The sequence below is a fragment of the Nomascus leucogenys genome, chromosome 19, assembly GCF_006542625.1.
Source record: "Nomascus leucogenys isolate Asia chromosome 19, Asia_NLE_v1, whole genome shotgun sequence".
NCBI lineage: Eukaryota > Metazoa > Chordata > Mammalia > Primates > Hylobatidae > Nomascus > Nomascus leucogenys.
The window spans coordinates 74,175,476-74,197,331 of record NC_044399.1 but is presented as its reverse complement, the minus strand read 5'-3'; the positions used below and the strand labels follow the sequence as shown (position 1 = coordinate 74,197,331).

Sequence of the window (21,856 nt, the reverse complement as noted above, 5' to 3'; positions counted from 1 at the left end):
TTTTCCTGAGACTCACTGTGTCTCCCAGGCTGGAGTGCAGTGGCACATATCCTATCGGCTCACTATAACCTCTGCCTCCCAGGTTCCAGCGATTCTCCTGCCTCAGCCTCCCAGGTAGCTGGGATTACAGGCCCACACCGCCACACCTGGCTAATTGTGGTATTTTTAGTAGAGACAAGGTTTTACTACATTGGACAGGCTGGTCTCAAGCTCTTGACCTCAAGTGATCTACCTGCCTCAGCCTTCCAAAGTACTGGGGTTACAGGCGTGAGCCACCACGCCCAGCCATCTCTGCATTCTTAAAACAAACAAACAAACAAACAAAAAAGGCCAAGCGCAGTGGCCCACGCCTGTAATCCCAGCACTTTGGGAGGTCAAGACAGGCGGATCACTTGAAGTCAGGAGTTCCAGACCAGCCTGGACAACATGGTAAAACCCCGCCTCTACTAAAAATACAAAAATTAGCCAGGTATGGCAGTGTATGCCTGTAGTCCCAGCTACTTGGGATGCTGAGGCATAAGAATCACTTGAACCCAGATGGCAGAGCTTGCAGTGAGCTGAGATGGTGCCACTGCACTGCAGTCTGGGTGACAGTGTGAGACCTGGTCTTAAAAAAAAAAGTCTTCGGTTTCAATACACTTTGACCTTAGAATCACTTTTGATGTCTAAGCTCGCATTACCTGAGGGAAAGCAAACATCGCCTGGATAAGAAGAAAGTTATCAGCATTGGGGTTTCCTGAGAGCACTGGGCCCCATCTCCAGACTTTCTGATTTAACTGGTGTAGTCTGCAGGCTGAGGGCTGGAATTTGTAAACACTTGCGGGTGATTCTTATACACAGCCATGCTGGGGAGCCCCCGACCTAGACCTAGGGCTTCTCCAGCCTGAACATACAGATGAGTCACTCAGGGATTTTTTTTTTTTTTTTTTTTTTTGAGATGGAGTCTTGCTCTGTCACCCAGGCTGGAGTGCAGTGGCGCGATCTCGACTCACTGCAACCTCTGTCTCCCAGGTTCAAGCAGTTCTTCTGCCTCAGCCTCCCGAGTAGCTGGGATTACAGGTGCACATCACCACACCAGGCTAATTTTTGTATTTTTAGTAGAGACAGTGTTTCACCATATTGGCCAGGCTGGTCTTGAACTCCTGACTTCGTGATCTGCCCACCTCAGCCTCCCAAAGTGCTGGGATTACAGGTGTGAGCCACCACGCCCGGCCAGGGATCTTTTTAACACATAGCTTGGACTCAGATTGCCTAGGGCTGACCCTAATGTTCTGCATTTGTTAAAAGCTCCCAGAGGAAACTGTACTCCAGGCCTGTGGACCAGGCTTTCTGAGGAGAAAGTTCTAGAGCAGTGCTTATTAACACTCCAGGCCTCAGAATCACCTGAGGAACTTTTATAAAACATCATGCTCAAGGCCCACACCCCAGGTCCAATAAATCAGCATTTCTGGGCGTGGCACCAGGAGGCAACGCTGTTTCTAAACTCCATAGTACTTCCAGGGTGTGGTCAGTGCCGAGACCCACCAATCTAGAGAGTCACTGAGGAGTCACACCGTGGGAACATTTAACCTCTGCAAATGCATAGGCGCAGTGGCATTATTTCAGCTCACTGCAACCTCTGCATCCCAGGTTCAAGTGACTCTCCGGCCTCAGCCTCCCGAGTAGCTGGAATTACAGGCGTGCGCCACCACACCTGGCTAACTTTTGTATTTTTAGTAGAGACAGGGTTTCACTATGTTGGCCAGGCTGGTCTCGAACTCCTGACCTCAGGTGATCCGCCCACCTCAGCCTCCCAAAGTGCTGGGATTACAGGCATGAGCCACCACGCCTGGCTATTTTATTTTTTAAATCATATGCTTATCTTTCTTTAGTAAAAGTTCAGGAAAAAAAGGTTGTTTGTTTTTTACAGACAAGGTCTTGCTGTGTTGCCCAGGCTGGACCTGAACAACTCTGAGCTCAAGCAATCCTCCCGCCTCGGCCTCCTGAGTAGCTGGGATTACAGCCACGTGCCACCATGCACAGCGCAAAAAAGGTTGTAAGGGAAGGTTAAAACATATTCTTCATCCTCTCTGGGAAATACTTGGGCCATGACCGAAACTCTGGGGTACCTGAGGGAAGGTGCATCCCAGCTGGAGGCCTGGAAGAGAGGCCTGGCCTCTAGCAGAGTGTCTGTGCCCTCAGCTCCCCCAATCTATTTAGTGAGGGCTAATGGAGGCGAAAGCTGCTATGAGCTGTTGAGTTAATTTTAACCCAAGGACTTAAGACCACAAGACACTGGAGACGGGAAAACACAGAAGGGAAGGGACTTGCCAAGGCCAAATAATGACTCAGGGACACAGCTGGGAACCAAAACCACTCTCCTGGGTTCCACCCCGCACTGTGCTTCTTTAAGAAATGCCTACATCAGGCCGAGCGCAGTGGCTCACGCCTGTAATCCCAGCACTTTGGGAGGTCGAGGCGGGTGGATCACAAGGTCAGGAGATCAAGACCATCCTGGCTAACACGGTGAAACCCCGTCTCTACTAAAAAAACAAAAAAATTAGCTGGGTGTGGTGGCGGGTGCCCGTAGTACCAGCTACTTGGGAGGCTGAGGCAGGAGAATGGCGTGAACCTGGGAGGCGGAGATTGCAGTGAGCCGAGATCACACTACTGCACTCCAGCCTGGGCAACAGAGCAAGACTCCATCTCAAAAAAAAAAAGAAATGCCTACATCAGGCCGGGCGCAGTGGCTCATACCTATAATCTCAGCACTTTGGGAGGCCGAGGCAGGTGGATCACCTGAGGTCAGGAGTTCAAGACCAGCCTGGCCAACATGGCAAAACCTCATCGCTACTAAAAACACAAAAATTTGCCAGGCGTGGTGGCGCATGCCTATAATCCCAGCTACTCGGAAGGCTGAGGCAGGAGAATCCCTTGAATCTGGGAGGCGGAGGTTGCAGTGAGCCAAGATCATGCCACTGCACTCCAGCCTGGGTGACAGAGCGAGACTCCATCTCAAAAAAAAAAAAAAAAGAAGAAGAAGAAGAAGAAAAGCCTGCATCGCACTTCCTATGGGCCAGGCTTCTCAGGATATAAGTGCATTGTAAGTGAAATATGCATCATTGTAAGTCGAGGAGCATCTGTCCATGGAGCACAGAGAAAACTTCATCAATTCTACCCCAGGAATAAGAGAAGGGAGCAGGAGGGGAAAAGAGGGAGCAGGGAGGGCGGGGGAAAGCTGGGGAGACTGTTAGGAAGGTTCACAGTCAAGGTTGGGGGAAGGGTGCCCGACCCAAAGAAAAGAGTAGGTGATGGCAGCTCGGAGGACAAGAAGAAAAGAGGCTGCAAGCTCAGATCCCAAAGGATGGGAGAAATATGCCAGGACCTGGCAGGGTCTGAGACCTCAATGTGGACGCTGAAACTGCACGTGAAGCTCCGAGACCCTGCCGGGTAGAAAGGACAGGCAGAGAACACAGCGCTGTGTGGGCCACACCTTACCTAGATCTGCCATCCACTGAACCAGCATGTGGACGAACGTGGCCAGCACATTGCCACCATTGAGTGACGCGGCCACCCCCAGGTAGGTCCTGTCGAAGTATGGGAAGTAGGCGACTGGGGCCGTAGGGTCTGGAGTCTGTGCAGGCTGGAATCCTGAAGGCATGGAGGCTGCCAGCTGAACCGAGGTGCTGATGTTGAGAACTGGGGTCCGGAGAGAGCAGAGCTTAGGCCTGTTGGGCTAACTCAGAGGTCACAAGTCACAGTTTGGCAGTGACGGGGGTGGCCTGTTGGGCTAACTCAGAGGTCACAAGTCACAATTTGGCAGTGAGAGAGGGTGGGGTTTTAAAAATACATCCAGGATAGTTAGAAGGGCAAGGTGTTGAAGAGATGTTGATCGAAGGATTTTTTTTTTTTTTTTGAGACAGTCTGGCTGTCACCCAGGCTGGAGTGCAATGGTGCGATCTTGGCTCACTACAACCTCCACCTCCCAGGTTCAAGCAATTCTCTGCCTCAGCCTCCCGAGTAGCTGGGATTACAGGCACGCACCACCACACCCAGCTAATTTTTTGTATTTTTATTAGAGGTGGGGTTTCACCATGTTGGCCAGGCTGGTCTCGAACTCCTGACCTCGTGATCCCCCTGCCTCAGCCTCCCAAAGTGCTGGGATTACAGGCGCCCGCCACTGTGCCCAGCTAATTTTTGTATTTTTAGTAGAGATGGGGTTTCACCATGTTGGCCGGGCTGGTCTCGCACTCCTGACCTCAGGTGATCCACCCGCCTCAGCCTCCCAAAGTGCTGGGATTACAGGTGTGAGCCACCACACCCGGCCAAGTTTTTCTTTAATCAGATCTGGTGTTGTAAGTGGGATCTGAAGCCACCCACCTCATGATGACCTCTGGGAGCAACAGGCAAACGGGCATAAGTACCCACTGAGCCCCTGCACTCACTGCTTCTTGCTGCACATTTGGAGGCCGTCACCAGTGAGCCCTCTTGGACCTATGAACTCCACAACTTGTGTTGAGTTCACTGAGTTATTTGGGCATTTTTAAATCTGGACTAGGTTTGGAAGCCATGACGGAAACTGGAATGGGTGCTGAAGGGAAGCTTCGGGTGTCCGAGTGGGTCAGACAGAAACTAAATTGGGTTTAGTAAAAGATCTCCAGTAGAAAAGGTTCCAGGAAGACAGAAAATAATGGGTTTATTTAAATTCAGGGAGTCTGGGACTCCATCTCAGAACATTTACTTTTCTAGATAAATGAGTGAATCTTACCAAAAATAATTTAGAATTTTGGTGGCCACAATAAGGAAGTTTTAACCTAAACAAACAAACAATTCCAAACACCTCAGAAACAATGGGATATATTTTTGATTGGCAGGTAAAAGTTTCTAATCTCGGCTGGGCGCGGTGGCTCACGCTTGTAATCCCAGCACTTTGGGAGGCCGAGGCGGGCGGATCACGAGGTCAGGAGATCGAGACCACGGTGAAACCCTGTCTCCACTAAAAAATACAAAAAATTAGCCGGGCGTGGTGGTGGGCGCCTGCAGTCCCAGCTACTCGGAGAGGCTGAGGCAGGAGAATGGCGTGAACCTGGGAGGCGGAGCTTGCAGTGAGCCGAGATTGTGCCACTGCACTCCAGCCTGGGCGACAGAGCAAGACTCCGTCTCAAAAAATAAAAAAAAAGTGCAGAATTTTCCTGCCTCAGCCTCCCGAGTAGCTGGGACTACAGGCACCCATCACTACGCCCGGCTAATTTTTTCTATTTTTTAAATAGAGACAGGGTTTCACCGTGTTAGCCAGGATGGTCTCGATCTCCTGACCTCGTGATCCACCTGCCTCGGCCTCCCAAAGTGCTGGGATTACAGGCGTGAGCCACCGCGCCCGCCCTTTTGTTTTGTTTTGTTTTGAGATGGAGTCTCGCTCTATCGCCAGACTGGAGTGCAGTGATGTGATCTCCGCTCACTGAAACCTCCGTCTCCCGGGTCCAAGCAATTCTCTGCCTCAGCCTCCTGAGTAGCTGGGATTACAGGCACCTGCCACCACACCTGGTTAATTTTTGTATTTTTAATAGAGACAGGATTTCACCATCTTGGCCAGGCTGGTCTTGAACTCCTGACCTCGTGATCCGCCCGCCTCGGCCTCCCAAAGTGCTGGGATTACAGGCGTGAGCCACCGCACCCAGCCTATTCTGCACTTCTAATCAGATCTGACATCACTTCCATTACAAACACACAGTAACCGAAACCCTCATCAGCTCATCTGTTTTCCTGGGCCCGGAGTCACATAGAAACCAGACAGCTAGAAAGAGCCGTTCCCCTCACCTGGCCCCAGAGGGGGTCGGCACAGATGATCGGTGCTCAGGGACAGAACTTGCCCTGCTGGCCTGTAAGCTCCCTCAATAGAGGACTTTTACCTGCAAGGATGAGGGTGCTTTTCATCTTTACAGAATAATGGTCTCCAGCAGGATGCCAGGACTGCTAAGCTCTGTGTGCCCTGCAGACTCGCACAGAGCTGGTGCTTATGAGGCAGGCGACAGTGTAAGTCTGAGGACAGAACAAAACAAAAACTTACCTGCATCTGTCCTCTGGGCCATGCAGGAATAGACAGAGGCCTGTAAATCACCCAAGGCCACTCCCACCTGTGTCCCCTTTGGGATTTCAAACCACATGTGGGAAGTTCTGCCCGCCACACTGCCAGGCTCGGCGATGTCTGGGAGCAGGTGGACAGGAAAACCCGAGCTCCTCAGTCTGTAAAACAAAAGTGGGCACCCACATGGACCCACACTCAGGTTTCTGGAGTTTAAGGGATCCTTCCTTTCTTCCTCCCTCCCTCCCTTCCTTGTCTCCATTCCTCCCTCCCTTCCTTCCCTTCCTTCCCTCCCTCCCTCCATTCCTTCCCTCCCTCCCTCCCTTCCCTCCCTCCCTCCCTTCCTCCTCCCTTCTTTCCTCCCTCCCTCCCTTTCTTTCCTCCCTCCCTCCCTTTCTTTCCTCCCTCCCTCCCTTCTCTTCCCTCCTTCCCTCTTTCCCTCCCTCCCTTCCTTCCCTTCCCTCCTTCCCTCTTTCCCTCCCTTCCTTTCCTCCCTCTCTCCATTCCTTCCCTCCCTCTCTTCCTTCCCTTCTTCCCTCCCTTCCTTCCCTCCCTTCCTTCCTCCCTTCCCCCCATCCGTCCTTCTCTTCCCCTTCCTTCCTTCCTTCTTTCCTTCTTTCTTTCTTTTTTACTTATTTATTTTTTTGAGATGGAGTCTTGCTCTGTTGCCCAGGCTGGAGTGCAGTGGCACCATCTCGGCTCACTGCAACCTCCACCTCCCAGGTTCAAGCAATTCTCCTGCCTCAGCCTCCCTAGTAGCTGGGATTACAGGTGCACATCACCATGCCCGGCTAATTTTTGTATTTTTAGTAGAGACAGGGTTTTGCCATGTTGGCCGGGCTGGTCTCGAACTCCTGACCTCACGTCATTCACCCGCTTCAGCCTCCCAAAGTGCCGGGATTACAGGCGTGAGCCACTGCACCCGGCTCCTTCTTTCTTTTTTTTTGAGACAGGGTCTCGCTCTGTTACCCAGGCTGGAGTGGAGTGGTGTGATCACTGCTCACTGTAACCTCAACCTCCCAGGCTCAAGCAATTCTCCCATCTCAGCCTCCCAAGCAGCTGGGATTACAGGCCTGCACCACCACACCCAGCTGCTTTCATTTTTGTTGTTGTTTGTTTGTTTCCAGGAAACTCTGCACGGGAAAGTGCTATAGGACACACGTGGCCGAAGGGGGGGATAGGATTCAGCGCCGTCACAGGCAGCTTCTCTGGCTTTTTTAAAATCAGGAGCTTAGGCTTTGTCAATAGAGTACACTGGCTTTCATAAGCTTAGGATTCACCTTCCAGGAAAGAAAACAAACAACATAGGCAGCTGTGATCAAGTCCAGCCTCCGGTGTTTGAAGGGAGCTCAAAAACTCTGCAACGGGAGGCAGCCAGAGGTTCGGCGCCGTTATGGTGGGTGAGTACAGTCCAAACCAAAGTCAAATGCAGCAGGCTCCTGAATATCCAACGTGTTAGTCACTCAGGGTTAGTGAATAGGGGGCTGTCAATTTCACACAACACGCTGGAAAGTCCTTTACCTGAACTACCAGGTGCTTTTTGTTTTATTTCAGAGCTCAGAATTTGGGCCCTGAAGGAAGTGAACTTACAGGGCACTGGACTTCTGTACCTGAAAAGGCAAATGATTGTTCAAAAAGAACTTAAAAGGCATCCTTCAAGCCTACTATCTCTAGTTCTTTTTTCTTTTTTTGAGACAGAGTCTCTCTCTGTCCCCCAGGCTGGAGTGCTGTGGTGCAATCTCAGCTCACTGCAACCTCTGCCTCCCAGGTTCAAGTGATTCTCCTGCCTCAGCCTCTGGAGTAGCTGGGATTACAGGCACCCGCTACCACGCCCAGCTAATTTTTGTATTTTTAGTAGAGATGGGGTTTCTCCATGTTGCCCAGGCTGGTCTCGAACTCCTGACCTCAGGTGATCCACCCGCCTCAGCCTCCCAAAGTGCTGGGATTACAGGCGTGAGCCACCGTGCCTGGCCCTCTAAGTTTAAGTATTAAAGAGTGAAAGCTGTACTCTGAAACCTACAGGCTGGGCCCATGGTCACAGAGAAGGGAGAGCCCACCTGGGGTCTGGGCAGCTATGAAGGAGCAGGACAGCATGGCTGAGGCGCCTACCCCAGGGCTCAGGGCGGCGCTTACACTGGGCCCACCCATGCCCCGTGACTGGGACAGGCCGGGGGCACTGGACCCCGATCCTGGCCTCTGGGAACCCTCCACCACTCCCAGATGGGAAAGCTCCCACGGAAACACTAGCTCTGGGGTTGCCCTTTGGATTGGAGCAGGAGGAACAGCCTGCAAGGATGTGATACTCACATCTCCACGTTCCAGCTTTGGCTCTGCGTGTTGAAATAGCCCCAGCTGGCAGCATTCTGGTCGGACATGAGGGGTCTTGGCAAGCCACACAGCATGGCAACCACATAGTCGTGGATGGTACCAGCTGCGTCATAGGACTTCAGGAACTCTGGGCTGTTTTTCATACCAAAAACAACTCAACATGGTATAACATGAACTCGGAAGCATGTGCCACACTTAGCTGCAGGCAGCGGGGACCAGCTGTGCCATGGCCAGGTGGCAGCCACAACCGCACATGCTATGGCTCAAGTCCAGCTGGGTCCCTGGGATTAGGACCTCCCAGCTGCCCCAAGTAAAGCCAGCCTAAGTCGGCCCCAGGGGAAAGGCCTGAGAGGAGGAAGCGTCAAGCCTGGGAAAGCAGACGTAGGCCTCCTCAGCAGCCTCGCAGGCCTGAGCACACTGCAAACTCTCCCCGTGACCCTTAGCAAGTGACTTGCCCTCTCTGTCCCCTCCTTTCCCCATCGGGGTGGGAACTGGATAACCAATAGAGAGCCTTCTGCAAAAGGACGCCGTTCTGGACCCAATCTAGGCGGGGTGATGCTGACGCGGCCCCGGCCCATTCTCATTCTCCCGGAAACCCAGCACCCGAGTCAAAGTACAGTTGCCCGTACCGGTATTTCAAAAGCCAGAAGATGGTTGCGCAGCCGAAGCCCGTGGCCACACTGAGATGAGACTTCGGCTGGGGCAGAGAGGCCAGGAATTCGCGGCTACATCGGCCATCCTGCCACGTGACCAGGCGGCTAACAGCTCTGGGCTCGAACACAGGGGTAATCCCTCCCTCTGTCCATTCACAGCCTGGAACAAAAGAGATGACCAAAAATGAAGAAAAGAGCAATTGACTAGGCATGGCGCGGCCTTGATACTACTCTGCTGGTGAGTGCCAAAATATGTGCGAATCGTCCCATGATAAAGCCTGGAGCACCTGTGGGTCCTGATAGCACTGGCTTTAGTACTTGGCTCTACCATATAATGACTGTGGGACCCTGGGCACATCACATACTCCCTCCGTTTGCCCCACTTCTCTGTTTATTTTTATTCTCTTTTGAAGTTGATACCATATCTCCCCACATCTCATAAGATGTTTGGCACAATCTCAAGTCCCCTGGTCTCTGTCCCTCCAACCCTCATCATGACAACATTATCTAGGCTTCCTGCTACTTGATTACCAGTAAATTTTCTCTTTTCCTTAGGTCTTAGCTGATTCATCTCATCATCTCATCATCTCATCTCATCTCATCGCATTTCATTTTTGAGATGGAGTCTCACTGTGTCCCCCAGGTTGGAATGCAGTGGCACAATCTTGGCTCACTGCAACCTCCATCTCCCAGGTTCAAGCGATTCTCCTGCCTCAGCCTCCCGAGTAGCTGAGACTACAGGCCCACGCCACCATGCTCAGCTAATTTTTTGGACTTTTAGTAGAGACAGGGTTTCATCATGCTGCCCAGGCTGGTCTCGAACTTCTGAGCTCAGGCAATCCACCCACCTCAGCCCCCCACAGTGCTAGGATTACAGGCATGAGCCAGCACACCTGGCCCTGATTGATTTTTAGACATCCAAATTTACTTTAAAAACATCTGACCGTCAGATTTTTTTCATTTGTGCTTTGTGACATCCTCTGGATTTTTCTCTGCTCTTATTCAGTGATTTCTCCCAAGGCCAATTTCAGTGTCAGTCTTTCTAGGCAGTGTCTGAAGGCCCAGATGCCTCCAAATATTTCTCATGTTCCCATCTTTGAGTGCCAGTTTGATCAGTTATAATAGTCTGGTTCTAAGTTCCTTCCCTTCAATGCTTCAAAGCACTTTTTGTTGTCGATTGTCGCAAATTCTTCACTACTCCTCCCATTAAGAGGTGGCATCTGAATCCTCTTTCCTTGAATATAGAATCACCTTGGTGACGTGCTTGACCAGGAGAATGTGGAGGCAGTGACATCTTGAGACTCCCAAGGCTAGGTCATAAGAAGTACTGCAGCTCCCGCCCAAGCCTCTTACACCACTCTCTCTGGGGGAATCAGCCTTCAGGTAAGAAGGGTGACTACGCCGAGGCCGCCATACTGAGGAGACCACGGGCAAAGAGCGGCCAGCAGACCGTTTCCAGGTGAGCCCAGCCTCCAGCCTTCCCCACCAAGGTACCAGGCATTGAGTAAAGCCACCGTGACCCCCCCTGACCAGTCTGTCCACCAGTTGAACACTAACAAGCAACCTCCACCACCACCGTGTAGAAGCAGCAGTGGGCTGAGCCCTGCCGAATCCCTGACCCAAAAAATCATGAGAGATGATAAATGCTTGTTGCTTTCGGTCACTAGGTTGGAGGTAGTTTGTTGTGCCACAATAGGTCATCAAAATACTACTCCTGGTCAGGCGCGGTGGCTCATGCCTATAATCCCAGCACTTTGGGAGGCCAAGGCGGGCGGATCGCCAGAGGTCAGGGGTTCAAGAACAGCCTGGGCAAGATGGCAAAACCCCATCTCTACAAAAAATACAAAAATTAGCCGGGCATCGTGGCGGGTGCCTGTAATCCCAGCTACTCCGGAGGCTGAGGCAGGAGAATCACTTGAACCCAGTAGGCGTAGGTTGCGATGAGCTGAGATCGTGCCACTGCACTCCAGCCTGGGCAACAGAGTGAGACTCCATCTCAGAAAAACAAAACAAACAAAAAAATGCTACCCCATTGTCTTTTCACATAGAGTGTTGCTGTTGAAAAAACTCTAATGTCAATCTGATCCTTATTCTTTCATATGGGATCTGATCTTTTGCTCTGCAAGCTTTTGGAATTCTGTCTTTGAAATCCTTAAATGTCCACTAGAATATATCTAGCTGGGGGTTGTCTTTATCTCCTCTTTGACATTCTATGGGCCCTTTCAGGCTGGGGTGTTCCATCTTATTTTTTCAATTATAGGAAATTTTTCTCCATTATTTCTTCAAAGATTTCCTCCTCTCCATTTTTACTTTTCCCTCTCTGGTCTCCTATGATTTAGATGCTAGTGCTTCTATTTGTATCCTCAATATCTCTTAGCTCGTCGGGCACGGTGGCTCACACCTGTAATCCCAGCACTTTGGGAGGCTGAGGCGGGTGGATCACTTGAGGTCAGGAGTTCAAGACCAGGCTGGCCAACATGGTGAAACCCCTTCTCTACTAAAAATACCAAAAAAAATTAGCTGGGCATGATGGCGGGCGCCTGTAGTCCCAGCTACTAGGGAGGCTGAGGCAGGAGAATGGCGTGAACCTGGGAGGCGGAGCTTGCAGCGAGCAGAGATCGCGCCATTGCACTCCAGCCTGGGCAACACAGCGAGACTCCATCTCAAAAAAAAAATAGCCAGGCGTGGTGGCGGGTGCCTGTAATAACAGTTACTCGGGAGGGGAGATTTAGGCAAGAGAATCACTGGAATCCAGGAAGCAGAGGTTGCAGTGAGCCCAGACTGCACCATTGTACTCCAGCCTGGGTGACAAGAGCAAGACTCCATCTCAAAAAAAATAAAAAACAAAAAAAATACCAGTTTTCCACTCCCTTTGCCAACTCTCGACATTACTGAACATTTTGATTTCTTACCATCCAGTGGGTGGAAAATGATGCTTTGTTGTTTTCATCCGCACCGCTCTAATGACTAACAATGCTGAACGTCTTTCCAGATGTTTATCAGCCATCAGTATTTCCTCTTCTAGGAAGAACCTGTTGGTAGCCCTCGCCCGTTTTTCCACAGGGCTGCTTGTTCTCTCTTAGTTACTGGTTCTTTACACGTACTGACCTGTCCTTTGTCCACTATTCACTACCAGATATTTTCTCCCTGTCTGCTGCTCGCCTTTTAGCTTTCTTTTATGATCCTGGTTTCTCTTCTGCTTTTACTGAGCCTGAAAATGGAGTCTGGAAACCGGCGTAACCACAGGCCTTTCAGAAGACACTAATCACTCCGTCTCCTCCCCTCCAGCTCGCTCCGGGTGCCCTCACTGAAGCACTTAGCTCTCTGCTCAAGTTACTCCTGCCCATCTGTGTTGACTGTGTTTCGGAAGGTAAAGGCTGCATTCCTTCATTTCTATCTCTCCCCCAGGGCCTAGCAAAGGGCTTTATATGTTGTAGGTAGGGAAACCAAAGTGAATTAAGGCTGCCATTAAAATCGACAAGACTGGATCCCAAATGTGATTTCACTTGACTCCACTAAGCAGGTATCACCATCACCACTGTGGCTTTCCTCCTTCCCAGAAACAGAAAACAATCCCAGAAGGCATGTGGGCTGGCTCAATAAAATATTAAGCAGCTCTTTCCAACGATGTGGCTGATGGTTTGTGTGGTTGTTAGGGAGCCCAGGAGACAGGCAGAAAGGAAGGCATGTGAGCGGACCACATCATCAGCTCTCTGCTGTCCTCTTTGGGAAGGGTTTTAGTATTAAAAGGACATTTATTCTCATTAATGCAAAATTAAGGAGTTTTAAAAGCTTTTACAACCTAGACTCCCTCTGAGAGGTTAGCCTTGATACCCTAATCGCCTTCTGCTCCTGCCACTGCTCGGTGCCAAGCAGCTCCCACGGCCCTGGTGGGCCCGATGATAGGCGGACAGGAGGGAGGAAGGGGAGGAGGAAGAGCCTGCATCAGCTCCTATGATTGCCCAGCCCCATCCTGGGAGTGATTAAAGGGTGCATCACTAAATGCCAGTCCCACTGACAGGCAGGTCACCACGCACTTCAGGGCACTCTAAATTGCCGACTCTCCACGTAGAAAGGGATGAATCAAATGTTGAAATCCTCATAACTACAGCCCCCCAAAGTAGCCGTCCATCTTCTGCTTAAAATGTTGATCTGCAGTAAAATGTTGATTTTCTTGAAGCTGAGTGATGGGTATATGCTGGTTCATAGCACTACTCTCCCTATTTTTGTTTGTCTAAATTAAATCTTTTATAATTTCTTTTTTTTTTTTTTTGAGATGGAGTCTTGTTCTGTCGCCCAGGTTGGAGTGCAGTGGCGCGATCTCGGCTCACTGCAACCTCTGCCTCCTGGGTTCAAGTGATTTTCCTGCCTTAGCCTCCCGATTAGCTAGGATTATAGGCACACACCACCATACCTAGCTAATTTTTGTATTTTTAGTAGAGATGGGGTTTCACCATGTTGGCCACGCTGGTCTGTAATTCCTGACCTCGTGATCTGCCCGCCTCAGCCTCCCAAAGTGCTGGGATTACAGGTGTGAGCCATCGTGCCTGGCCAATATAATTTCTTTTAAAGTTTGATTTGTTGTTGTTGTTTTCTGAGACAGGGTCTTGCTCTGTAGCCCAGGCTGGAGTACAGTGGAGCAATCACAGCTCACTGCAGCCTCAACCTCCAGGGCTCCAGTGATCCTCTCACCTCAGCCTCCCAAGTAGCTGCGACTACAAACATGTTGCACCACACCCAACTTATTTTTGCATCTTTTGTAGAGACGGGGTCCCACGATGTGGCCCAGGCTAGTCCTGAACTCCTGGCCTCAAGCAATACTCCTCCTGCCTCGGCTTCCCAAAGTGTTGGGATTTACAGGCATGAGCCACCACGCCCGGGCTTAAAAAGTTTTTTTAATGCCTGCCATAACAGGGAGCTCCCAGCTTCCTACAGGAGCCTCATACTTCCTTGGGCATTCTGCTGGGAAGTCTCTCACTGAGCCACTGGGTCCCCTGCAGCTCTGGTCCTCCACCAAAAACAACCCTGCCAGGCCTTTAAAAGCTCCTCAGAGGGGGGAGGGACAGCATTAGGAGATACACCTAATGCTAAATGACGAGTTAATGGGTGCAGGAAATCAACATGGCACATGGATACATATGTAACAAACCTGCACATTGTGCACATGTACCCTAAAACCCTAAAGTATAATAAAAAATAAAAAATAAAAAAAAAAATAAAAGCTCCTCAGACAGACTTGGATTCAAAAGTGGGGTTCACTTGCTGAAATATGACCCTGAGCATATCATTCTAACCTCTCTCAACCTCAACCTCTCATCCACACAATGGGGACAACAGTGTAACCTATGTCACCAGGTTGTTGGGAATATCCGATGAGATCATGCAGCTGATGTCCTCAGCCAGGCACCAGGCATGTGAAGTGCTCATCGTGGTTTTACTGTCTTAGCTCTCCTCCTCAAGGCCAAATAGAACAGGTTACCCACCTCTGCACTGTGGCAGACCTTCATAAGACAACCAACTAGAAATGCTTAGCAACTGAACCCATAAAAAGGATATGCCGGCGGGCGCGGTGGCTCACACCTGTAATCCCAGCACTTTGGGAGGCTGAGGCAGATGGATCATTTGAGGTCAGGAGTTCGAGACCAGCCTGGCCAACAAGGTGAAACCCCGTCTCTACTAAAAATACAAAAATTAGCTGGGTGTGGTGGCAGGCACCTGTAGTCCCAGCTACTCTGGAGGCTGAGGCAGGAAGATCACTTGAACCCGGGAGGCAGAGGCTGCAGTGAGCTGAGTTTGCGCCATTGCACTCCAGCCTGGGTAACAAGAGTGAAACTCCATCTTAAAACAAACAAACAAAAAAAGATATGCCCTAGAATTTTCAAAATCACAAATATGTAAACAACGACAAATGTGCCCCAATTCAAAAGCGTGCCCTCCATGTCCTGGCATCTCCTGCAGCTACAGCCAATCTCTCGGTTGTCCGCACTAACGTTCTGAGATACTGACCCAGTAAAGAGAAAGCTATGGAAAATGCACTCCGCTGAATCCTTCAGGAGAATCCCAGAAAACACTCTCTTCCCTCTGCCTGTTTGTGGATAACGTGCTGATGATGTGGGAGTGGGCAGTTCCCTTGCTCACCTCACATTGGTACAAACAGAATGCTCACCCACGCAGGAGGCAGCCTGTGTTCGTCCATTCCAAGAAACAAGACCCTATTCCCACCGCTGGATAACCCGACCCTTCACAGAAAGCCCTGCGCAGCACTGCTCTAGTTCTGGAAGTGACTGCTACCAGCCTGAGAGCAGCCCCAAGCCCAGCATACCTTGGCCTGTCTTCCAAAACACGACTCCATGCATCTGGCCCGACACCCCGATGCCCACGACGCTCCGGAGCTGGGGCCTGGGAAGGGCAGCAAGGCACTCGTGTAGGGCTTGCAGGATTCTACTCACATCCTGCTCCCGCCCCTGGAAGCAAAAGAGAACACACGGGCAGGGGCAGACACACAGGCAGGGGAGGGGTGCAGGCCTCCCAGGATGTCCTGGAGTAGGAATGTAGTGGGCAGCGTCCACTCCCTAACTTCACAGTTGAGGCACTGCTGCAGGTGAGTTGCAGCAAACTGCCCGGGCCTGCCCTCCACTGGGGTCAGCCTCAGCTGAGAACAGCATTCTCTGTGCTATGAACAGAAGAAATAAGTCCAGGCACAGTGGCTCAAGCCTATAATCCCAGCACATTGGGAGGCCAAGGTGGGCGGATCACTTGAGATCAGGAGTTCGAGACCAGCCTAGCCAAACAACATGATGAAACCCCGTCTCTACTAAAAATACAAAAAATTAGCCGGGTATGGTGGCATGCACCTGTAATCCCAGCTACTCAGGAGGCTGAGGCAGGAGAATCGGTTGAATCTGGGAGGCAGAGGTTGCAGTGAGCCAAGATTACACCACGGCACTCCAGCCTGGGTGACAAAGTGAGACTCCATCTCAAAAAAACCAACTAGAGGAATCCACAGAAAGTTCAGAAGAGAAGAAGGGGAAGAGAGTTGTGGCTCAGCTCTCAATAAATGTCAGCTTTTTGAGGAACTAGCAAAGCTAGGGTCTTAGAAAGGCATCTGAAGGCTGAGTTCTCAGACGTCTTGCTTCCCTCCAGGGAGTGCTGTCTTCTCCTCCTCAGAAAACCTCTCACTTGCCCCTGTCAGTCTGTGGCCTTGGTCAGGGGCAGCTCTTGGCTCCTAACAAGCAGGAAGAAAGAAGAGAAAGAAGGGAGGAGAGGAGGGGCAGGATGGGGCAAGGAGTACAGGGGAAGCACAGCCTTTTCCTAGGGAGCAGCCCCAGAGCCCAACAAGGATTCTACATGCAAGAGAGACCACAGCCAAGCGGAAGTGGAAGACAAGAGGCACAGAGGAGCCAGGTGGCTACGCAGGATCCCCAGAGGGAGGAAAGAAGAGCAGGGTGGGGACAGGGGGGTGGGGGGCAGGAAGAAGGGTCCTGGGAAGAGATATTTGTTTAGACCCTCACTGTCCAATACCAAAGTCATTAGCCACATGTGGCTAGTCTGAATTGAGATGTAAATGTAAAACACACACCGGATTGCAATTTAATATGACAAAAAACATACACTACCTCATTTAATACTGTTTTTTTTTTTTTTTTTTGAGACGGAGTCTCGCTCTGTCGCCCAGGCTGGAGTGCAGTGGCGCGATCTCGGCTCACTGCAAGCTCCGCCTCCCGGGTTTGTGCCATTCTCCTGCCTCAGCCTCTCCGAGTAGCTGGGACTACAGGCGCCCGCCACCAAGCCCGGCTAATTTTTTGTATTTTTTTTAGTAGAGACGGGGTTTCACTGTGGTCTCGATCTCCTGACCTGGTGATCCGCCCGCCTCGGCCTCCCAAAGTGCTGGGATTACAAGCGTGAGCCACCGCGCCCGGCCTTTTTTTTTTTTTTTTTTTTTTAGAGATAGAGTCTCACTCTGTTGCCCAAGCTAGAGTGCAGTGGTGTAATCTTGGCTCACTGCAACCTCCGCCTCCCAGGTTCAAGTGATTCTCCTGCCTCAGCCTCCTGAGTAGCTGGGATTACAGGCTCACACCACCATGCCAGGCTAATTTTTGTATTTTTAGTAGAGACGCGGTTTTACCATGTTGGCCAGGCTGGTGTCAAACTCCTGACCTCAGGGATTCGCCCGCCTCGGCCTCCCAAAGTGCTGGGATTACAGGTGTGAGTCACCGTGCCCAGCCTTGATTATCACACACCAAAATGATAATGTGTTGGATACACTGGGTTAAATAAAATATGCAATTAAAATTAATTTCACTTGTTTCCTTTTATTTCTTTTAATAGGGCTGCTAGAAAATTGAAAAGGCCACGCCTGGCTCCATTTGTAGGTTACATTTCTTTTTTTTTGAGACGGAGGCTCGCTCTGTCACCAGGCTGGAGTGCAGTGGTGCGATCTCAGCTCACTGCATCGTCTGCCTCCCAGGTTCATGCGATTCTCCTGCCTCAGTCTCCTGAGAACCTAAGACTACAGGCACATGCCACCACGCCAGCTAATTTTTGTATTTTCAGTAGAGACGGGGTTTCACTGTGTTAGCCAGGATGGTCTCCATCTCTTGACCTCATGATTCACCCGCCTCGGCCTCCCAAAGTGCTAGGATTACAGGCGTGAGCCACCGCGCCTGGCCTGCAGGTCATATTTCTACTAGACAGAGCTAGTTTAAAGAGTCCTCCCAGCTGGGCGCAGTGGCTCACGCCTATAATCTCAGCTAATGGGAAGGTTGAAGCAGGAGGATCACTTGATCCCAGAAATTTGAGACCAGCCTCGGCAACACAGTGAGACTCTACATGGCCGTGGGTTGGCGTGTCATCCCAGGACAGAGCTGCTGTTTAAAATGGGCCCAGGGTGAGTGGGTGCATGAGTTGTGTGGGTGGAGACATGGGAAGAAGTAAGCAGGCTGGATGTGGTAAAGACAAGGAGGCAGTGTTCAGCAGTTAGAAACAGTTTTAGGGGTGGGTGTGATTAGGGAGTAGCTCTTGGACAGACCCCCAATGTAACAGAAATAGACGCTGCCCCCACTCCTTGGCTCAGAATATCGGTTGGTCTACATCCACATCAAATCCTCGAGCTTTAGACCTGCACACAGTACTTAGAAGCTCATTCAATCCCATTCCCCAGGCCTCTTTTTACAGCGCAGGAAACTGATGCCCAGAGAGGAAAAATAAATATAAACTGTGAAAGGGTCACAGACGTGCCCTCAAAAACCTTGTATTTTAAATGGGCAAATACCAAAAACTATGATTGTCTGCACAGCTGCCAAGCTTGACCCTGGTATAGCTAATACTTATGAGTGAAAAGTATGAACTTGAGGAAAGAACACAGCCAGCAGATATTACTATTTTTTTTTTTTTTTTTTTTGAGTCAGAGTCTCACTGTGTCGCCCAGGCTGGAGTGCAGTGGCGCAATCTCAGCTCACTGCAACCTCCGCTTCCCGAGTTCAAGCGATTCTCCTGCCTCAGCCTCCCGAGTAGCTGGGATTACAAGCATGCATCACTATGCCTGGCTAATTTTTGTATTTTTAGTAGAGACAGGGTTTCATCATGTTGGCCAGGCTGGTCTCGAACTCCTGACCTCAAGTGATCCGCCTGTCTGGGCCTCCCAAAGTGCTGGGATTACAGGCATGAGCCACTGCGCCTGGCCACAGATATGACTATAGATCACTGGTTCCTACTTGGGGTGATTTTGTCACCTAGGGAACATTTGGCAACATGGAGACAATTTTGATTGTCACATCTGGGGAAGAGGGGCAAACGTGGTTGGCATCTAGTAGGCCAGAGATGCTGCTAAACATTCTACAACGTGCAGGACGCCCCTCACCACAACAAAAACTATGTAGCCCAAAATGTCAGCAGCACCAAGGTTGAGAAACCCTGCTATATAGACTAACTCACAGCAGTGCTGTTTGTCCCAGAGCACGATTCATATGTGGCGTGGGGGGGTTAATGACTGGCCTCCATTAAGCACTTCATTAGACAGGTGTGGCATACCGGGTGAGCCTGTAAGCACAGAACAGCCTACTGAAAGCTGAGCAGGGAATGCAGAAAAGTTTTCAAGAAGTGGCCATGTGGGCGGGGTGGCTCACACCTGTAATCCCAGCACTTTGGGAAACCGAGGTGGGCCCATCAGTTGAGGTCAGGAGTTTGAGACCAGCCCTGCCAACATGGTGAAACCCCCTCTCTACTAAAAATACAAAAAAATTCGCCAAGCATGGTGGCGCACACCTGTAATCCCAGCTACTCAGGAGGCTGAGGCACGAGAATCACTTGAACCCAGGAGGCAGAGGTTTCAGTGAGCAGAGATTGCACCACTGCACTCCAGCCTAGGTGACAGAGCGAGACCCTGTTTCAAAAAAAAAAAAAAAAAGTTGCCCTATTTCAAGAGAAAGGGGCACTTTCTGAGCCTACTCTCCCCTAACCCTAGCTCTCCTGCTCACCCCGCCAGGGTCAGAGCCAACTTTGCCTCCCATTCATAGTCCTTTAAGTGAGAATCCTTTTAATATGCCCTAATGCCCCAACCAAACTAATCTTGAAAGCTTCTATGTAGATACAAAGTGCTCCTGAAACCCTTATCCTCAGAAATGCTTCTGAGCCAAATGGGCTCTGAACCCTAAACAACCGTGTCCATGTATGTGGCAAGAGCTTGTGACAAACAAAGCTCGGCCAGGTGCAGTGGCTCACACCTTCAGCACTTTGGGAGGCTGAAGTGGGCGGATCACTTGAGGTTAGGAGTTCAAGACCAGCCTGGACAACATGGCGAAACCCTGTCTCTACTGAAAATACAAAAATTAGCCGGGTGTGGTGGCTCACACCTGTAGTCCCAGCTACTCGGGAGGCTGAAGCAGGAGAATCGCTTGAACCTGGGAGGCGGAGGTTGCAGTGAGCCAAGATCACGCCACTGCACTCCAGCCTGGGCGACAGAGTGACACTCGGTCTCAAAAAAAAAAAGAAAAGAAAGAAAGAAAAAGGAAAGAAACCTCTTGGGAGTGGATCTTGGCTCAGAAAACCAAGGTTTGTGGCTGAAAGGGGCCTTAGAGGCTGCCTATTGCAACTCAGAACAAGCTGAGGCCCAGGAAAAAGTCATGTGAGGTTACACAGAAAGCCCCTTGCTCTTAATTTCTATCCTCAATTAACTGAACACAGTTCACTTTTCCTTTTTAGGGAATTAACGGGATCCAGCTCTGAAGATTAACATCTTTTCTGAACCCACCTACATCTCCAACAGAGCCCACGATCCTGAAATTGTCCATTTCTACCTTGTAGCTTTCACAAGCCAGTAATTGTAGTGTATACTTATCAACCTCACCCTTTTTAAAAACAAATTTTTAAGACTTTTAAAAAAATGTCTATATGCTCTCAAGATGTCTTTCCTGCAGGATGTCTCAGCTTTTGAGGCTGGGGGTCTTTGGCTGACCAGGGTTTCTTTTTTTTTTTTTTTTTTTTGAGACAGAGTTTTACTCTTGTTGCCCAAGCTGGAGTGCAATGGCACGATCTCGGCTCACCGCAACCTCCGCCTCCAGGGTTCAAGCGATTCTCTTCCCTCAGCCTCCTGTGTAGCTGGCATCACAGGCACGCGCCACCGGCTAATTTTTTTTGTTTGTTTTTTGTTTTCTGTTTTTTGTTTTTTTTTTTTTGAGACAGAATCTCCCTCTGTCACCCAGGCTGGAGTGCAGTGGCGCGATCTCGACTCACTGCAAGCTCCGCCTCCCGGGTTCACGCCATTCTCCTGCCTCAGCCTCTCGAGTAGCTGGGACTACAGGCGCCCGCCACCACGCCCGGCTAATTTTTTTGTATTTTTAGTACAGACAGGGTTTCACCGTGTTAGCCAGAATGGTCTTGATCTCCTGACCTCGTGATCCGCCCGCCTCGGCCTCCCAAAGCGCTGGGATTACAGGCGTAAGCCACCGCGCCCGGCTGACCAAGGGTTTCTTGGTCCGCATTCTGCTTCTGTGGAATGAGCCAGGAGCCAATTAGGCCTGATTTGGCATCTGATTTCCGGAGGAAAACCCAGACTCTGCCCTGGGCAACAAACTGAATCCTGAACTTGAGGTCACAGGGCAGGTGTGAGGAGCGGAGAGCAGCAAGAGTGAGAGGTTGGCCTGTGGTCATTCCATACACACAAGAGGTCAGTTCCTCCAAGGTCAGGGGACAGAGAGCACAGGGATCCAGCGCCAAGCGCAATGCCCCCAGAGGAGGCCAGAGAGTCGCGGCGGGGTGGGGGGGATCGGTCCCAGCGGGTGGGAAGGATTCTGGAACCAGACCTAAGGGATCATGAGCACAGCTGCTGCAGGCAGAGGGGCCCCTGGAGAAGCTGGGGACAAGCTGGAATAGAGACTTCATTGCGGGAAGGGCTGTCAGGGAGGCCTCCTGGGGTGGAAGAGGGTGGTCAGGAGGCTTCTGGAGGCGGCGCAGCCCCGGGGCGCTACCTCACCTGGGTCCCGGCCACCGCGCTCTCGACCGCCGCCTCTGCCCGCGCAGCGCGGGTACAGCTCGCCAGCACCTCGAACCCAGATGGGTCGTCGGGCGCGGCCCTCAGCAGAGCTGCCTTCACAGATGTGGTGCCCAGGTCAATGCCGAGGGTGATCGGCCGCGCAGCCATTATCTCCCTGACCCGCGCAGCTCCAGTCCGCAGCCAGCGGCCCCGCAAGTCCGCGCTCTTCGCCCAGGGGGGCGGGGCAGGGGCGGGGAGTCGCCTGCCAATCTTTCAGCCACACCCAACATGGAGGCTTCTCGTCTTCCCATTGGCCGGGGAAGGCGAGCTTCCACGCAACCCTCG

The 21,856-nt window shown here is 51.1% G+C and overlaps 1 protein-coding gene across 1 annotated transcript in view; it reads right to left on the bottom strand.

Moving 5' to 3' along the window:
- SHPK (sedoheptulokinase) overlaps positions 1-21,855 on the bottom strand; it is a 25,064-nt gene extending 3,209 nt beyond the window's left edge. Inside the window, exons 1-6 of the mRNA XM_030800720.1 lie at positions 21,512-21,855; positions 15,365-15,506; positions 9,019-9,202; positions 8,369-8,521; positions 6,047-6,222; positions 3,478-3,678 (exon numbers count right to left, since the gene is read on the bottom strand). Coding sequence (XP_030656580.1) covers positions 3,478-3,678; positions 6,047-6,222; positions 8,369-8,521; positions 9,019-9,202; positions 15,365-15,506; positions 21,512-21,679 — 1,024 coding nt within the window. The 5' untranslated portion in view covers positions 21,680-21,855. The remainder of the gene's footprint in view (positions 1-3,477; positions 3,679-6,046; positions 6,223-8,368; positions 8,522-9,018; positions 9,203-15,364; positions 15,507-21,511) is intronic.
- Position 21,856: the final 1 nt, after the last annotated feature.